Genomic DNA, 17,444 nt, shown 5'->3' on the forward strand with positions numbered 1-17,444 from the left:
CTCAGCAAGTCATTTCTGGTTACAGAGTCATCAGTGACCACAGCACCACGTTCTCCAGACATAGTTCTGAGCCTGGCAGCTTGTCCCCAAAATGATGGCTTCAGTTAAACTGAAACAGAAAGGCAGCTGGGCGCCAGCAGCTCATGTCTATATTCCTAGCTACTTAGGAGGTTGAGATCTGAAAATTGCAGTTCAAAGTCAGCCATGAGACTCTTATCTCTAATTAACCAGCAAAAAAGTTGGAAAATGGAGACATAATTCAAATGGTAGGGCACCAGCCAAAATCATGCAGTACCAGTACCAGCATAAAACAAAACAGAAAGGCAGATGACCTAAAACGCTACAGACACTTCAGTCAACACTTTTTTGAAGCCTTTTTGTCACAAGAAATGCCAGCAAGTTTCTCCTGTCTTAACAGGGCAGCTCAAACCTAGTAAAAACTGTGTGTGTAGCTAGAGTTGTACTCTACCCTTGTGTTCCTGTGCAAAGGGGGTCTCATTTGATGGGAGATGAGGAGCAGTGGGGAACAGAACTGTTGAAGCTGCCTTCCATTTCTTCCTGTATTAGAACACTGTGTTGTACAGGTGCTGGTTAGAGTGTTTGCCTCCACTGCATGAAGGAAGGCACGGGCTGCCTTTATTTCCAGCATGGTGTCATGGAATGTCCTGTGATTTCCCTTCTGCCAAACGACAGTTCTCCACCCAGAACCTTTTGTCATTGACTTAGGCCCATTCTAGGCTCCCTCTCTCAAGTTATCTCCAAAGCCACCCCTGCATTGCTCCAGCCAGTCATGAGCCTGGGGAAAAGTGTGGGTGTTTGGAGGGGCTTCTGTGTGTCACATGTTTAATTTTAGGTCTTGGGCCTTTGATCAGACTTTGATTTTTTTTGGTTTCCTTGGATAGAATTGCAGGGTTTTTTGCTTTTTGTTTTTTTGGTTTTTTTAATGGGGAGGAGTTGGGAGGAGCTGTGCTGAAATAATGAGATAAACAAACAGTGATGTGGAGGTGGCAGCAGAGTAGGCTGTGGGCTGGGCTGGCTGCTTGGCCAGCCTGCTGTCTGGGCGGGCTGGGTGGAGGAGGACTCCCGCCCTGTGCACTAGCCAGCTGGCTTGTGTTAAAGCACTAGCTGAAAATAACTTATTGTCTGGGAGCCGCTACTGCAGCAGGACTGGTAGTGGCCACCAAGGGGCCAAGGCTGCACGGGTGGTGCCTACCACCTCTTTAAGCTTCCACCCTTTGGGAGCAGTGCCCAGCTGGCCAAGGCTATGCCCACTGCCCACCTATAGAGACACATGACAGGCAGGCTGGGCTGTTCCTGATGTTTTATCCTTTTTGGAGACTAATAATGGGCCTTTGTGCATATGTTGCCTGCCTTGTTACTGGCATGGGAGCAGGCTTTTTGGTTGGTGAAGTGGATCCTAAGAGGAGCACTGAGTGTGGGATAGTATTACAGTTCTTCCTACAGCTAGCTGCCTTCTGGAGATATATGTTGTATCAAGCAAGACTATGAGACCCTGAGTTCAAGCTTTAGTATTGGTGCCGTGTGTGTGTGTGTGTGTGTGTGTGTGTGTGTGTGTGTGTATGTGTACCCTTTTTTCTCAAGGCTGGCACTCTTATCACTTGAGCCACACCTCCACTCTGGCCTTTTTCGGGTTAATTGGAGATCAGAATCTCTTGCATTTTTTGTCCAGCCTGGCTTTGAACCACAACCCTCAGATCTTAGCTTCCTGAGTAGCTAGGATTACAGGCACCAGCCACCCACACCCAGCTGGACTTGCAAGTTTTGTGCCCCTCACCGTTTCGTGCCCGCGAGGCTAGTCTGTGGATGCCACGGAGGACTTGGTGGCAGCAGGTTCTCAGCAGTGTGTTGAGCAGCATGTGGTGACCAGGAAGCACCTCATTTCACTTTTGGAGCAGTTCTAGTTTCAGGTTCCCAGTGTCCCCCATGCCCAGGTCTGAGGGCAGGGATTGGGGTTCCCATGGTGGAAGATGGGTCCAGCCATAGGAAACTTGATGGGAGGCAGTTGTGAGAAAAGAAAGCTTTACTGAGGCCACCAGCAGACCTTCTCTATATTTTGCTTGAAGTCAGCAACCTCTGCTGGCCTTCCCACAGCCCTTTTCCCAGGGATGTTTTACATTTCTCTCTGCCTGTTTCTCAGAAGCTATGCCATTTTTTTCTTTTCTTTCTTTCTTTCTTTTTTTTTTTTAGTTATGCCATTTTTGTCTTCATTTTTAAGTAAGATTTATCATGATCTACTGGGACCAATAGAAGCAGTTAAACAGGGAATTTTTGGTAGTTCCTATTTCTGTGTGTTGGGTTTTCCCCAAGAAGACTGGCAGTGTGAGTGGCAAGCTCCAGAGCAGGGCCTGCAGCTTTAAAGGAAACTCCAGACTTACCAGCATTTCCCTTCCCTCATAGTGGGAAGGAAGTGAGGAGGGGCTAAGTGGTCTGGGGGTTCAGAGCTGAAAGGGAAAGAAAATCCTGTGAGCAGAGCCACCTCCTCCTCCCTTTACTGCAGTCAGCAGGGGTCTGGTAAGAAATCTACTTAGCAGGCAATTTGCCTGGCCCAACTCACGTGAGCCAGAGCAGCCTTGCTGGAAGAGCATCAGATCCATGCCTTTCACCTTCCTCCATTATAAGTCTTGATTCTGAGATTCTTGTTGGTTCTCTTTGAGTTAGAAGCCAATTTCACAATTGCTTTCAGTTTGAGTTCGTCTTTCTTTCTCCTATTTCCTTTTGTGACTTGTATGCCTATAACTTGTCTCCTTTGCTTCCTCCCAAGGAAGGGTGGTGGTGATGGTGGATCTCCCATAAACCCAAGGATGGTAGTGTTTCAGTTGCCACCTAGTCTCAGAGGAAACCAGAGCGAGATCAAAGAAGGGGTAAAGGACTGCTTTGTAGTCAGTACTGAGAAGCAACTGCTTAAGGAGATCAGGGATCAGACATAGACAACCCCAAAGCAAGAGGGCAGACACTACACAGGCTTTTCAGGAGGAAGAAGGGAACTGTGAAAATACCCACAGGGTTCCAAATACATATAGACATAAACTGTTTATCATTTGATCCTCATAAAACCCTGTGAAGTAGTCAGAGTATCTCTAAATTATGGGTGAGTTCACCAAAGTTCCATAGCTCTGGAGAACCCAGAATTAATCATGGGCCCTCTGGCTCCATATTCAGTGCCCTGGACCTCTGCCTTCTTTCTGCTCAAGGGTTGCACTAGAGAGTTAAGGAGAGCTTAGCTCAGCTTCAGTCTGAGAGCCCAATCGCTATGGAACCACTGAAGGAAAATCCCAGAGTAGCAATCTTTGGCTGAGACTGGAACTATGTCAGGCTTGTTCCCTGGCTATCCCCAGGCCTCAGGAAGTTGGCCTTCCTAAGGGCAGAGCAGCTTCCTCTGGACATTGGAGTTCTACCAGATTCATACAAATCATCAGGTAGAAGCAGGAGCCTTAACGATCTTGTCTGACAGGAAGAGAACTATGTGGTCCTGCTGCCTTGGCTGATGGCTCTCATTGTTGTCCTACTTCTTGTGAGAATGCTGAAGGTTGAGGCTTTTCCCTTAGTCATCTCCTTCCTAACACACTTGAGTGTGACAAAACAGTAAGTCCTACCTGAAGCTCTACCTCTAGGATGTGGGCCAATAGTCAGGGCTGTTTTGTGCTTGTTTCTGTACCCCATGGGTCCATCTTTTCTGAGGATCCAAAGTTTGACTAGGTCTCTGATATGTCTCTTCCATGCACCTAGGCTATGGTCCCAAAGCAAAGAGATAACCACTCATTTTCTCAAGTTCACCTGGGTGAGGAGATGTAAAACCTCAGCAGTGACAGGCTTCGCCAGGGAGAAGTTGGTACAGACAGCATGTGAAGTTTGCCACAGTAACAACAAACCATCCCGTCCTCTGAGCAGCTGTCTTCCAGGGGAGAGGAGAGCAAACTGTTTTCATGGCACAGACTTGGAAGAAACAACCAGATGACAGCAGTTTACTCAGGATGTACAAAGCTAAGACCAGTCCTTCACATTGTTTCTTGGGTTCAGTTGACAGCAGCCCATCCCTAGCTAGGATGGAGACTGCTCTGTGCCTGCCCCTGGCTTTACAGTCCCTGTTTTCTTAAGACCTGCTGCTGTCAACCTGCTGTCCTCACAGATCTGTTGAGATTTGCCCCTAGCAAACAAAAAGGACATTCTGGCCTATATTTACCCATCCCTGCTATCAGTATAATACTATCTGGGGAAGGGCTGGACTAGTTTCTCACTCTTAGGGGTGAGATGAGCATACAACTGGTTAGTAATGTGTAAGTGCATGATAGCTTATGTGACAACAAATTATATTTCAAGATTGCTTCTTAATCCCTTAGACAGTAGAGGAACCCCTCCCAGTATTCCTCCTTGGGGATCCTGGGTACACACAGATCCCTGGGGACAAAGCTATGAAGGGAAGTGGACAGAACTAAACCAAGTGGTCATGCTTGGGTTGCCAGGGAGTGAGAGTTGCAGTTGCGCCCAGAGCAGAGAGAGAAAAGAGGAAGCTCCTCCAGGAAGAGGCTGGCTCTTTGGGAAGTTCTGTGCATCGTCAGACTGTTCAAAGGTAAAGAGCCGTGAACAAAGACAGTCACACTGAAGAGAGAGGTGTAACTGCAGGAGACACAGGACGGGGCATCATCCCTATCATAGAACTATGCATGGGTCCCTTAGGCCTTCCTCATTCACAGCAATCAATAGTGAACAAAATGGGGTGATTCCTGGGCTGGTGTTCAGTTTTCTACATTAGAGTGTCTCTGGTAGGAGTTGGGACCCTGCTGTGTCTAGGTTAATTGGGGAAAGTGTCATAAGTAATTTGATTCTAATACTTAGCATCCTAAACTTTTTTTTTTTGGTCAGTCCTAGGCCATGAACTCAGGGCCTGAGCACTGTCCCTGGCTTTTTTTTTTTTTTTTTTTTTTTTTGCTCAAGGCTAGCACTCTGCCACTTGAGCCACAGCGCCACTTCTGGCCATTTTCTGTATATGTGGTGCTGAGGAATCGAACCCCAGGGCCTCATGTATACGAGGCAAGCACTCTTGCCACTAGGTCATATTCCCAGCCCCCATCCTAAACTTTTGTAAACATTTTTCTAAAAGTATTTGAGCAGCTCTCTTCATCGTGCTCTTTACAAATGTCCTCATTACTTGCATCTGACTTGTGCAAGCGAGAGGAGAGTGATAACACTTAAATAGGTGATAGCTAGTCAGAGCTCACTCATGCAAGCGTGTGGTACAGTAATGTCACCTGTCTCAGGCAGTGGTGGAAGAGTGTACTGAAAGTTGTTTCTTTGAACTAGTGGCTCTCAAAGTTTTGAACTGTCTCATGTTAAAAAGCATACTTTACATACATGTGCATATATATATACACAAATGTAAAAGAAGTGAAAGCTTAATGAAACATTGGTACAATGTACTTGCAATAAATTCTGGTATATTCTACCCTATTTAAATCTGCTCATTTCCATTTAAGAAAAGTTAATTTTTCTTCATTACCACCTACCTATGGTTTAGAAAACATTGCTTAACCAAGTTCAGCTAATACAGTGGGAAGGCAGGAGAGTGGTGTCACCTTTTTAGGCTGTGTTCACAGCAGCAGAGTCAAGTTTGACGTCTGATAGCATAGGAGGGGAAGGCAGGTACTGTCTAACCTTTCTGTCCTTCAGGTGCATGTGTGTGTGCTTGCGTGTATGCATGCAGGTGCGTGTGTTTATGTGAGCATGTAAGCAGGGGTTCAGCCTGTTCCTTTATATTCTTCAGAGCTCTATGAACCTGCCTCCTGACAAGGCCCGGCTCCTGCGGCAGTATGACAATGAGAAGAAGTGGGATCTGATCTGTGATCAGGTATGTGCTTGGGAAGAACAGGGAGGTGGGGAAATGTGCTGGGCTGTACAAGGCAGGAACATCAAAGGCATCGACTGCAGCCCTGGCGGAAACCCCAGCCTAGTTAAGAAGACTCATGGCAGAGACAGAGCTGTTAGGCCAAGCTCCAATTAAAGGCTGTTTTGGCTGTTCCCAGTGGGCAATGGTGCTGAGGTGGTTTGTGTGAGGCTGCCTGGGGAGCAGGTAGGTAGTTTTCTCAGCAGAGCCTGCTTCTGCCTTTCCATACGACCTGACCTGTAACTCTCACTTCTCTCCAGGCAAATAGCACTGGTGCTTCTCATCATCTACAGACTTCTAGTAATGAGAAATATCTGTCCTCTGGTCTTCTTTCCCCACATATTGGAATAGCAATCAAATTTGGCTTTCCTTACATAAATAGTGTCTAGAGCTAGATGAGAAGAAAGAGCATTACTTCACTCAGAACCAAGGGTTTTTTGTTTTTTATTGTTGTTGTTCTTACTCCTGCTGCTGTTGATCCTGGTCCTTGAGCTCTGGGCCTGGGTGCTGTCCCTGAGCTTTTTTTTTTTTCCTCTCTCCTCAAAACTAGTACTCTTTCACCTGAGCCAAAGCTCCACTTTGGGCTTTTTGGTGATTAATTGGTGATGAATCTTACAGACTTTCTTGTCCTGACTGGCTTCAAAGCACAATCTCAGATCTCAGCCTCCTAAGCAGCAAGGATTACAGGTATGAGCTATCAGCACCAGGCCAGAACCGAGATCTTTTAATACCTGGCTCTTTACCTGCATATATTTGAAGGTCATGAGTGGGTCGTGAGCTTTTGAATTTAGACAGATCTATCTACAGTTCTTTAGCTTCCTCTTTCATATTTCTTTGTAGCTATGGCTAGACCCTACCCAGCACCTTTGCCATAGAATTTTGTCATGAAAAAAGATCTATTTCTTTTCAAGCTCTGAATAAAATCGTAATAATAGCTAGCTAGCATTTATTGAATGCTGGTTTTTTATCAAGGACTCTACACATACTGAAATACCTCATAAAAACCCTGTGAGGAAAGCACTTGCATTTGAAGAACCCATAGTTCATGAGCCTGCCCAGTGCTGGTAAGCGATAGAGCCAGGTTGGGCTTAGGCGAGCTGTGCCAGGTCTGCCCACTGGGAAATTGTGCCACCTGATTCAGAGGTCCTAACCCAAGCTTCTTATCTAATGGAGATCCATCCCCTTCAGCTCCGCATTAAGAAGAGTCTGTTGGTACCTACTTGGGCTTTGACAAGCAGTAGCTCTTTGGCACTGAGATTCTTCAATAATATCACAGTCTTTTCTAGGTCACATATGCATTCTCAAACTTTATTTTTTTCCTTTAATTTGTTTGCAGGCCTTGTTTCCTAACATTTTATTGTTTCTAGACCCCATTCTCGGGGTATCACTATCATCCTCAAGATTTTTAGATTTTGTGGAGCTTTCTAAATTCCTTCTTGGGCCAGATGAGGGAGTTGGGCCAAAGTATAGACCTGGCTTAAAGCAGCAGGATTTGCTGGGCATTGGTGGCTCACGGTTCAAAGCCAGCTAGGGCAGGAAAGTCTGTGAGGGAATATCTCTAATCACCACAAAGCTGGAAGTGGTGCTGTGACCCAAAGTGAGTACTAGCCTTCAGCTGAATGGCTCAGGGACAGTACCAGAGTTCAAGCCCCATGACCAGGGAGGAGGGGGGGGAAAGCAGCAGAATTTGCCTTGCATTGTTGGGGCTTGAGGCTTTGGCAGAGAGCAGGAGGCGTGACTGTAGCCCTGGGCTGTGTTAGCACCATTAGCCAGTTTACTTCTAGTTACAGGATTTGGAGTTAGAAAAGCTGGGTTCTGCAAGGCCAAGTTCCCCTGCCCTTGGTCTTCCTAAACCCAGAGAGCAGCATTCTCCACTCATAACTTGATTTTTGATACTGGTCATAATGCCTTAATCCTTGCATTTTAGTAACCAGCAGACTTAAAATAATTGACATAAAAAAGTATTTTAGGCCCAGAGATCACTCATCAGAGAAGAAGATTGCAAAAGGTGGGAAATGCCTAGGGATAAGTAATGGAAACCTAGGATTTGGGTGATTCTAAGAGCCAAGTGGCAGCTGGGAGGCTGAGTCCCCTCACGTTGAGCAGTCTTTCCTTGGCATCTTCCTCAGGCTCTGTTTCTGTGTATATATGTTTTCTTTATAGGAACGGTTCCAGGTGAAGAATCCTCCCCACACTTACATCCAGAAACTACAGAGCTTCTTGGACCCCAGCGTAACTCGGAAGGTGAAGTATGAGTCAGACAGGCCTCCTGTGGCTGCCTATATTGGTCCTGTGGTATTTGGGCACAATCCCTTTGACGTGGGACCCAGACATCTGCTTTTGAGCAAGTCAGATTTGGATTTCCTGGGCTCCGAGGCCAGGGATTTGGAGTGGCTGTCCAGGCTGGAGGTCTCTTTACCCTCCCATTCTCTTTCTGAATCCTTCATTTATATTGTAAAGTTGGATAGCCAGGCATGCTACATGCTTATAATTTTAGCTCTTGGGAGGATGAGGCAGAAGAATTTCAAGTTTTGTGCCAGCCTGGGCTACATAGCAAGTATCAAAAAGTGAAAGAAAAAAAAGTTGGAGGGGGTCTCTAATGAGTGACAGAAGATTCTGTGTTCACAGAAGTTCAGGAGGAGAGTGCAGGAGTCAACTAAAGTCCTGCGGGAGCTGGAGATCTCTCTTCGCACCAATCACATTGGGTGAGTTCAGTCTACCCATCCCAGCCTCTCCACTCAGTCCAGGTGTTGCTGCTACACAGGATCTGGTGTCCTTTGAGGATGTTTTGCTGTTTAGCCTTCCAGTCATAGAGCTGTCCTTGCAATGGATTCTGGCTCCCTAGAGCTTCAGACTGTGCCTTTCCTGCTCCCCACTCCCAAGACCCCCCCCCCCCCCCGCCCCAGCTCTGCCAGCTGCTGACTGGATACTTCTGGCAAGCTTGGGGCCTCTCCTGAGGGCCTCATCCTGTGGCTTTGGGTGGAAGACATTCCCACAGCAGCTGAGACTAGAGTCTGTTTGTGGCCTGGTGCTGAGCCAAATGAGGCCCAGAGAAGGCTGAGGGTGGGAAGTTACGGAGAGCTACTTCCTATGTGATGACTGTTTGGACTTTCTGGTGCCCACTTTATTTAATTGTTTTTTGTTTTTGTTTTTGTTTTCTTGGTCGGTCATGGGGCTTGAACTCAGGGCCCGGGCACTCTCCCTGTGAATTTATTTCCTCTCAAAGCTAGTGCTATACCACTTTGAGCCACAGTACCACTTCCAGTTTTGTGGTTAATTGGAAGTAAGAGTCTCACTGACTTTTTCTTGCCTGGGCTGGCTTCCAACCGCAATCCTAAGATCTCAGCCTCTCAAGTAGCTAGGATTATAGGTGTGAACCACCGGTACCTGGCTACTTTTTTTTTTGGTGGGGGTGGTAGGTGATTCATGGTCCTTAGGCTTGAACTCAGGCCTGTTCTTCTTACTTGGCTTCTTTTGCTCAATGCTGACATTCTACCATTTGAGCCACACACAGACTTACTTTTGGCTTTTTGGTGATTAATTGGAGATAAGAGTCTCACAAACTTTCCTGCTAAGTCTAGCTTTGAACCATGATCCTCAGAGCACAGCCTCCTGAATAGCTAAATAAGTCATGAGCTACCAGCACTGGCATTATTATTTACTTTTTCAATTTTAGTTAATAAGCAGAAGCTTTCTGAAGCACCAGAAAATATGTAAGGCAGGAGTTGAACACTTCCTATATTTACAGATCTTGATGCTACCAAGCAACTGACAGAGTTCCAGGATCTGTGAGTCTTCTTTCCAGTCTGTGTGAAGAACCAGGTGTTAACTGAGGAGGCAGAAGGCAAGTTAGGTCCAGGGAAAGAGGGTACTGTGGGCCTGGGTACTGAGGCCTTGGTACTGTGAAACTAACAACAAAGATAGATATGGTGAGAGAGAAGACATGCAGAAAAGACAGGGACTCCTGATGTAAGACTGAATGAAGGTCTACAGGGAGATCTGACTTCTCATTCACTGAGAAGTGCCTGACATGATGGCGAGTGCCTCAGAGAATGACAAGTGGAGCCAGGGGGAAGGGTGGGGTTACCGGAGATGCCAGTCTCAAGTCCCTAAGCTTCCTGAGAGTAGAGTAGGAAAAGCCAAATGACACCATCAACCTTTCCTCTCCTGTCACAATAGTGGCCTGCTTGCCTGCCCCAAAGCAGAGCTTGCCTAGGACTCTTCACAGGGAAAGTCATCTTGGTGTAGTCAGCTGCTACAGCAGTCACAAAGGAAACAGCACTGGAGAGGACAGGAAAAGGACAGTTCCTGGCCTCAGAAGCTATGCTGTGGTGGTTTCTACGCCATCTGAACCACTCATGGAAAGCCAAGCCAAAGGGAAAAGTGTAGCCAAGGCTCCACCCTTGGTGAATCTTTTTTTTTCTTTCTTTTTTTTTTGCCAGTCCTGGGCCTCGGACTCAGGGCCTGAGCACTGTCCCTGGCTTCCTTTTGCTCACTCTGCCACTTGAGCCACAGTGCTGTTTTCTATATATGTGGTGCTGGGGAATCGAACCCAGGGCTTCATGTACATGAGGCAAACACTCTTCTTGCCATTAGGCCATATTCCCAGCCCCACCTTGGTGAATCTTTCACACAAAGAAAACTGGCTCCTCAGTTGGCCTGCAAGAGTGAGGGCGAGTGACATGCACTACAGTCCTAAGCACCCGTGCTGCTCCGCAGGGCCTCCCTCTCAAGTCCTGCTGTCTTCCTTAAGTCCTGCTGTAGTTGGCATGGCGATGGGGTTTTGGTGGACAGAGGGCCACAGCAGTGTGTAACAGTCCTTCTGCCTTCCTGCTCTACAGGGTTCCTGCCCCCCGGCTTCTGGCTTGGATTTAGGACCAGACTAACATGGGTCCGTCCCCAAGCTCCAGGGCCTCTTGGCAGTTAACTCACAGTGGTCTAGACTTTGTCCTTGATTCCTAGGGAATACTTAGTGCTGGCATTTTAGGAGTCTCTGCCATCTGACCTAAGACTTTCCTGGGTAGTTCCTGGGATAGCTAGGATTTGAGAGAGAGAGAGAGAGAGAGAGAGAGAGAGAGAGAGAGAGAGAGAGAGAGAGAGTATGTGTGTTTGTGCACGCTCACTGCAAGCTAGGAGGAAATCAGGGCAAGGTGAAGCAGAGTAGGCCCTCTTTGGTCATGGCCTGATGGGCAGGGGCCTGTGGAAGCACACAAGCAAAGTCTGGAGTAAGGCCTGCTGGGAAGTAGGATTCCAGAGCCCCTGCAGCTCCTCCTCCCTCCCTGGTTTGTATTGGTTTCTCTGCCTTGCCTAAGTGACCTTTAACCTTTCCTCAAAGTGTCAGGATCCCGAAAATAGCAGTGTAGACTCAGACAGGAAACGAGAAGGGGGTGGGGAGCTGGAGTGCAGACAGACAGGAAATGGGAGGCTGTAGGCCTCCAGAGAGGAAGCTAACTTCAGGCAGCTCCGGTGTCACAGTCAGCTTTCAGCCAGAGCCTGCCAAATTTCAGCCTGGCCTGGTGCTCCAGGCTCAGCCTCTCTCCTGCTTGGTGTATGGCTAGCCAACATGGTGCTGGTGCTTCAGTTGTGTGTAAAAAGAGGCCTTGTAGAGCAGTTTGAGTATAGTTGGCTTCTACAGAATAAATAGAGCACAAGAGAGGATTTTTTTTTTATTCTGAGTCTTTGTGCAGTAGAATGAGCTTGTAATGTAACATTCCTTCTGGAGTTTGCTCTTGCTTTTTATCCTAAAAGGAGTGAAGGCAATAAGTAAAAGTGCCGTAGGACACTGTCCTTCAGGTTTTCTGTTTTCTATCTGCCTGCCTTCTGTCCTGATCTGCCCCCAAAGGGTCATGGTATTCTGGAGTTTTTTGAGTTCCTGCTCATGCCCAGCCTTTTCTGGCTCTGCCAGACTTACTGTGACTAAGTATATAACTTCACATCTCACTCTGTTCACTGCTTCCTCACACTGCTATCCTTGAAATTGGTGGAGAGCCCTTTGGCTCAGTAAACCCTGTTTCAGAGCTCTCTTTGCCCCTTCTGCCAGTATATTAACTGAGTCTGGAATCAACTGGGAACTTGCTTCTCTGTCAAAGCATGGCTGGGTGCTGGTGGCTCATGCCTGTAATCCCAGCTACTCAGGAAGCCGAGATCTGAGGATCCTGGTTCAAAGCCAGCCCAGGCAAGAAAGTCCGTGAGACTCTTATCTCCAGTTAACTACCAGAAAACCGGAAATGGTGCTGTGCCTCAAGTGGTAGAGTGCTAGCCTTGAGTTGAAGAGCTCAAGGACAGCGCCCAAGCACAGAATTCAAGCCCCACAACCGACCAAAAAAAAAAAAAAAAAAAAAAAAAAAAAAGCATGGTTTGGCACACAGAGGTAAATAAATACTCTTGATATCTCCCTAATTTCTTTAAAAATTATTTTTTATTATAAAAAGGGAAGGGTTTCATTGTGTTTTGAAGGGTTTCATTTAAGCTTGAACTTAAGGCCTAGGCACTGTCCCAGAGCTTTTGTTTAAGGCTAGTGCTCTACCACATAAGCCACAGTGCCACTTCTGGCTTTTTCTGAGTGGTGTTGGAAATAAGAGTTTCATGAACTTTCCTGCCCTGGCTGGCTTAAAAAACTGTGATCATCAGATCTCAGCCTCCTGAGTAGTTAGTATTACATGTGTGAGCCACCAGTGCCCAGCTAATTGTGGTATTTTTAAAAATACATATACTGTATTTTGGATCCTATTTACCCCCTCAATTGTATTCTCATTTCCCTCTATCCCACAACAGTGGGATAAATACCTCCCGGATTCATTCAACAAGCATTGAGCGATAACGTTTTGCTTGGCCTGTGCTAGCTGTAAGGGACACAGAAAATGATTGCGCCAGGGCCCTGTCCCATAAAGAAAAAGTGCTTGAAGATTTTGCCAGACGAAGTTTGCATGTTCACACAATAGCAAGTGGTACTGAAAGCACCTGTGCTCCCTCCCTCTCTGGCTCGTAAGACATGATCCATGAAGGGATATTGTCAGTTTTGGTTTTGTGGATTTTCCCTTCTAGGCTCCAGAATGATCCAAAAGGGTAGTGCTGGTTTAGAGACCCCCTTAACCCACTTGAGTACCCCCCGCTGCCATTGTGTTTCCTCTATGTGCAGGTGGGTTCGAGAGTTTCTTAATGATGAAAACAAAGGCTTGGATGTGCTGGTGGACTACCTGTCCTTTGCTCAGTGTTCTGTCATGTGAGTACCACCCCTGGGCTAAGTAAGGTTGGAGACCCCCTGGGAATACATAGACCCATCTACTTAGAGGAAGACTGTGAAATTCTAACAGTAGAAGTGGGAGTGGGCATCCCAGGACAGGAGGAAGTAGCCCAGGTATGGGGTGGAAGGGAACAGGCCAGCCACGAGCATGTATGAAGATGAGCGAAGAATGGCCAGGTGGCTAGAGGAGAAATTGTGTTTTGGGGTGTAGGAAGATGATAATCCAGAGGATCAAATGCCAGGCTGCAAACAATCCAAGGAAATGTCTGCTCTATCATCTCTATAGAATTTAACCTTTCTAAGGCTGTTCTGGGTCCCCAGATGAGCATGACCTTTGACCTGGACAGACAGATAAAGCATGTGGGAGCCATGTGTAGGCAGTCTTTCCAGCTTTGAGGCAGCCAGAAATGAGTTAGCACAGGAAAGATCACAGAGTAGACAAGGAATAAGGCATCTTTTGAGTCAAATGAAGCTGGCACTGAGTCCCAGTTGTGTCCTTTACTCTGTATGGCCTCAAGCACATTTATCCTCTTCACAGAAAGGGTTGTAAGGATTAAATGGAAATATGTGTAAAGCACTAATATTATTTGGAACAACTTAGATCTACACTGTGTTATCTGCTTTACTGTTCATTGTATTGCTACTCAGGGTAGCATATCCTACCACAGTTACTTGACTGGATGGAAAGAAGAGGTCAGTGATAGTAAACGAGGTGGCTAATACATGTGGACTCACTCCCCAAACAAATCAGCTCTAGGAAGAGCAGTGTATCTGATTGCTTGGGATTTTATGTAGTCTTTTGTGTAGTCCCCCAGTGTTGAAAGTCCCTAGTCCTGAAAAACCCTAGTTCTGGGCCTTGGCCTTTGCCTAGACTTTAGTTTTCTACTGTCCCTGTCCCTGTTCTCTTCTCCTTTGTCCAACACGTCTCATTTCCTCTGAGGTTCACACTGGTGCCTCTCCCAGATTTGACCTCTCTACCACCTTACAGGTTATCCTCTATTAAAACAGAGAGTATGGGCTGGGGATATAGCCTAGTGGCAAGAATGCTTGCCTCATATACATGAGGCCCTGGGTTCAATTCCCCAGCACCACATATACAGAAAACGGCCAGAAGTGGCGCTGTGGCTCAAGTGGCAGAGTGCTAGCCTTGAGTGGGAAGAAGCCAGGGACAGTGCTCAGGCCCTGAGTCCAAGGCCCAGGACTGGCCAAAAAAAAAAAAAAAAAAAAACAGAGTAGCCCAAGCCCCATTCCTATCTCTGCAGAAAGCATACTTTGTGGCCTTCCTAACCCTTTTTTATTGTGTGTATTGGTTGTGGGGCTTGAACTTGGGGCCTGGGTGCTGTCCCTGAGCTCTTTTGCTCAAGGCTAGCACTCTACCATTTTGAGTCATAGCACCACTTCTGGTTTTCTGGTGGTTAATTGGAAAGAAAAGTCTCATGGATTTTCTTGCCTGGCCTAGCTTTGAACCATGATCCTCAGATCTCAGTCTCCTGAGTAGCTAGGATTACAGGCATGAGCCAGCAGCACCTGGCCTTTCTAGCCCTTTAAATACATCTTTTTTGGGAACAGGGGGAGTGGATAGTATTGGAGTTTGAACCTAGTACCTCAAGCTTGCTAACCAGATGTTATACCACTTGAGCCACTCTTCTAGTCCCTGAATACTCTTTTTAATAGAAAGAAATGAAAAACACTTGCTGAAATGACTTTTTTAAATTCAGAACTTTTATAGTAAAGAGATGTAGATCATTTTTCCAAATAAGCCTATCATATTTGAAAAGTAAACATATCCCAGCTGCTCTAAACCAAGAATTGCTGGACCCCCGGCGCTCGGTGGCCAGGGCAGTGCCGGGGAAGATTCTGGGGGAGGAGAGTGTATTTGGGGAAAGCTTGAGAGACAAAGGGTGAGGCCATATAGAGTTTAAATGAAGGCAGGTATTGGTGCTCAGGAATACCATGACTGATGGAGAGACCAAGCGAGAGGTTGGGAGAGGTTACAATGATATCTACTAGAGAGCCCCATTAACACTTTATCAAGCACCTGCTTCGGCCTCCTTTGGCATATTCAGGCATTTGTGGATATCGTTTACTGTCCCAGAAAGCCCCAGTCCATGTCCTGACTTGATGCTGGCAGAGCAGGATGCCCTGTGGGGAGAAGAGTCTGTGGGAGACTCTCCCTAGTCCTAGTATACTTCAGGGGTAGTGAACAGGAAGGAAGAGTAGGTCTGGTTCTCAGGGGAGGGATGTCCTGATAGCAGTGTTAGTAAGAGAAAGCCCTGTGGGTTTGTGACCTTGGCTGTTCTCTTTTCTTGGGACACACTCACAACTGCTGATAGGAAACAGGACCTCAGAAAGAAGTGACAGAGAAGCCATCCCAACCCCTATAGGTTTCCTGTCTCCAGTCACCATCTTAGTCTGCAGCTTCTGTACTAGAAAAATGTAGAAGCCTCAAATACCCAGTTAAAGAAAATTTGGCCTTTAAAAAAAGAAATCAGTGCTGAGGCTGGAGATGTAGCTCAGGTGGCAGAGTGCCTGCCTACCATGCTAGCCTGCCACACAGCCTGGGAACAGTGGTGTACTCCCTAAATATAAAGGGCTAGGGTGTTCTGGAATCCCATCCTCTTCCCTTTAAGCCTACCCAATCTGAAACAAGCTAGGCATCTCCCAGGGCACTCAAAGGCCCATTAGCCACCACCACTGGCAGTGAGACCTTCCTTGGTCCAGTCCCCTCACTTCCTCCTCAGACTACATTCTCCATATGAAAGCACAGCTTCTTTGAGATGTCCATTACTTGCTTGGCGTATAGGGAGCCAGCTAGCCCCATAATCCCTGGTCCATGGGGAGGCCACTCCTGGAATACCTGGCTAGTTTAGAACAGAGAGGCCAGATTCTAAGCATTCCCTGTCCTCAGACCCCCCCTCCGGAAGCTGCCTCGGTCTCTCTGCTCTTGTCCTATGCTGGTGGCTCCTAACCAAAATGGAGTCTTGGCTGCCCTCTTCTGCTTTCTTCTCTTGCTGCCCTTGCTTCTTGTTGCCCTAGAAGCCTGGAGAGTGGGTTGTGGGCCTGCCAGGGGCTTAGCGTAAAATTTCTCTTGTGTATGTGCTATGTGCGCGCACGTGTGTCCTTTCATGCTCCAGGTTTGACTTTGAGGGCCTGGAGAGTGGTGATGATGGTGCATTTGACAAACTCCGGTCCTGGAGCAGGTCCATCGAGGACCTGCAGCCGCCCAGCGTCCTGTCGGCCCCCTTCACCAACAGCCTCGCTCGCTCTGCGCGCCAGTCTGTGCTCCGGTATGTGTGTGCTCGCTCTGCCCGCCTGCCTCCCACCCCAGCCCCCGTCCAGGTCTCAGTAACCGCGGTGAGTGCTCATGCTCCTCCCTCCACTCTTGCTTCTAGGCTCAGCTCTCTTGCCCTCTGCCTGCCCGTCTGTCTCTGGTCTGTTCTCTCTGTCTCCCTGACTGCCCAGCGGTCTGTCCTGGGTAAGTACATCGTCCTTTGCTGTGCTGCCCCACCTGGGGTTCCAGCTCTCCCCTTCCTCCACTCCTCACTCTCAGCCATTTCTCCCCAAGCTCTCAGGCAGGGCTCAGGCGTTACTGGCTGATCCCCGGTTCCAGCCCTCATTGCTGCCGCCTCTCACTCTCATTCTGCCCATCCAGTTCTCAGAGACCAGCCAGAGCCCACCTGCCTGTTCCTCTCTTTCCTTACTCTTCTTCCTCTAGCCTTCTTTCTCCAACACTGCTGTGCCCTCATTTGTCTGTGGTGTTTTAAGAGCCATCCTGCCAGTAGATTGGATGGCTTCTCAGAGCCTCTCCTACCCAGCCTTCATAGGAGGCTCTGGCTTGTTTCATTCATGGCCCTATTTCTCTCCTTTGGATTTGTCCCTCAGAATACTCATCATTCTTGTCTTGGAAGAGCAGATTCCATACTTGCTTCCTCTTTCTTTCTCTTCACAAAACATCATTAAGGCCATAGAAGGGTGTACATAGCCAGGCGTAGCCCCTGGGCTTCCCTTATACCTGTGGGGGTCTGCCCTGCCTTTTGGAGACATAGTAATGGGATGAGAGCCAAAATTGCCCTACTCCATGAGAAGTGCAGCTCAGATAAATGTCTTCCTGGAAATACCTTGAGGACTACAAGGTCTTTGTATTTCAGAAGGTCTCTGGAGTTAGCTTGGTTTAAATACTGATGATAAGCTTGGATCCTAGGAAAGTGCTAACAAAGGCCTCTTCCAGAGAGGTGAGCCCAGGCTGACCACTCTGCTTCCTGTGTTCTCTTGGTTGTTGGTACAAGTCCTTCTTCCCCCATT

At 47.5% G+C, this 17,444-nt stretch overlaps 1 protein-coding gene across 5 annotated transcripts in view; it reads left to right on the forward strand.

Annotated features, from left to right (window-relative positions):
- Fmnl3 (formin like 3) overlaps nucleotides 1-17,444 on the forward strand; it is an 84,256-nt gene that overhangs the window by 39,957 nt on the left and 26,855 nt on the right. For 4 of the 5 annotated variants that reach the window (XM_048364923.1, XM_048364922.1, XM_048364924.1 and 1 more), the window contains exons 2-6: nucleotides 5,780-5,863; nucleotides 8,063-8,143; nucleotides 8,528-8,604; nucleotides 13,038-13,121; nucleotides 16,277-16,429. In XM_048364923.1, the coding sequence (XP_048220880.1) occupies nucleotides 5,780-5,863; nucleotides 8,063-8,143; nucleotides 8,528-8,604; nucleotides 13,038-13,121; nucleotides 16,277-16,429 (479 nt within the window). The remainder of the gene's footprint in view (nucleotides 1-5,779; nucleotides 5,864-8,062; nucleotides 8,144-8,527; nucleotides 8,605-13,037; nucleotides 13,122-16,276; nucleotides 16,430-17,444) is intronic. The other variant, XM_048364927.1, reaches the window with a different exon arrangement.

The sequence above is a fragment of the Perognathus longimembris genome, chromosome 1 (assembly GCF_023159225.1).
Source record: "Perognathus longimembris pacificus isolate PPM17 chromosome 1, ASM2315922v1, whole genome shotgun sequence".
In the NCBI taxonomy this organism is placed as follows: domain Eukaryota; kingdom Metazoa; phylum Chordata; class Mammalia; order Rodentia; family Heteromyidae; genus Perognathus; species Perognathus longimembris.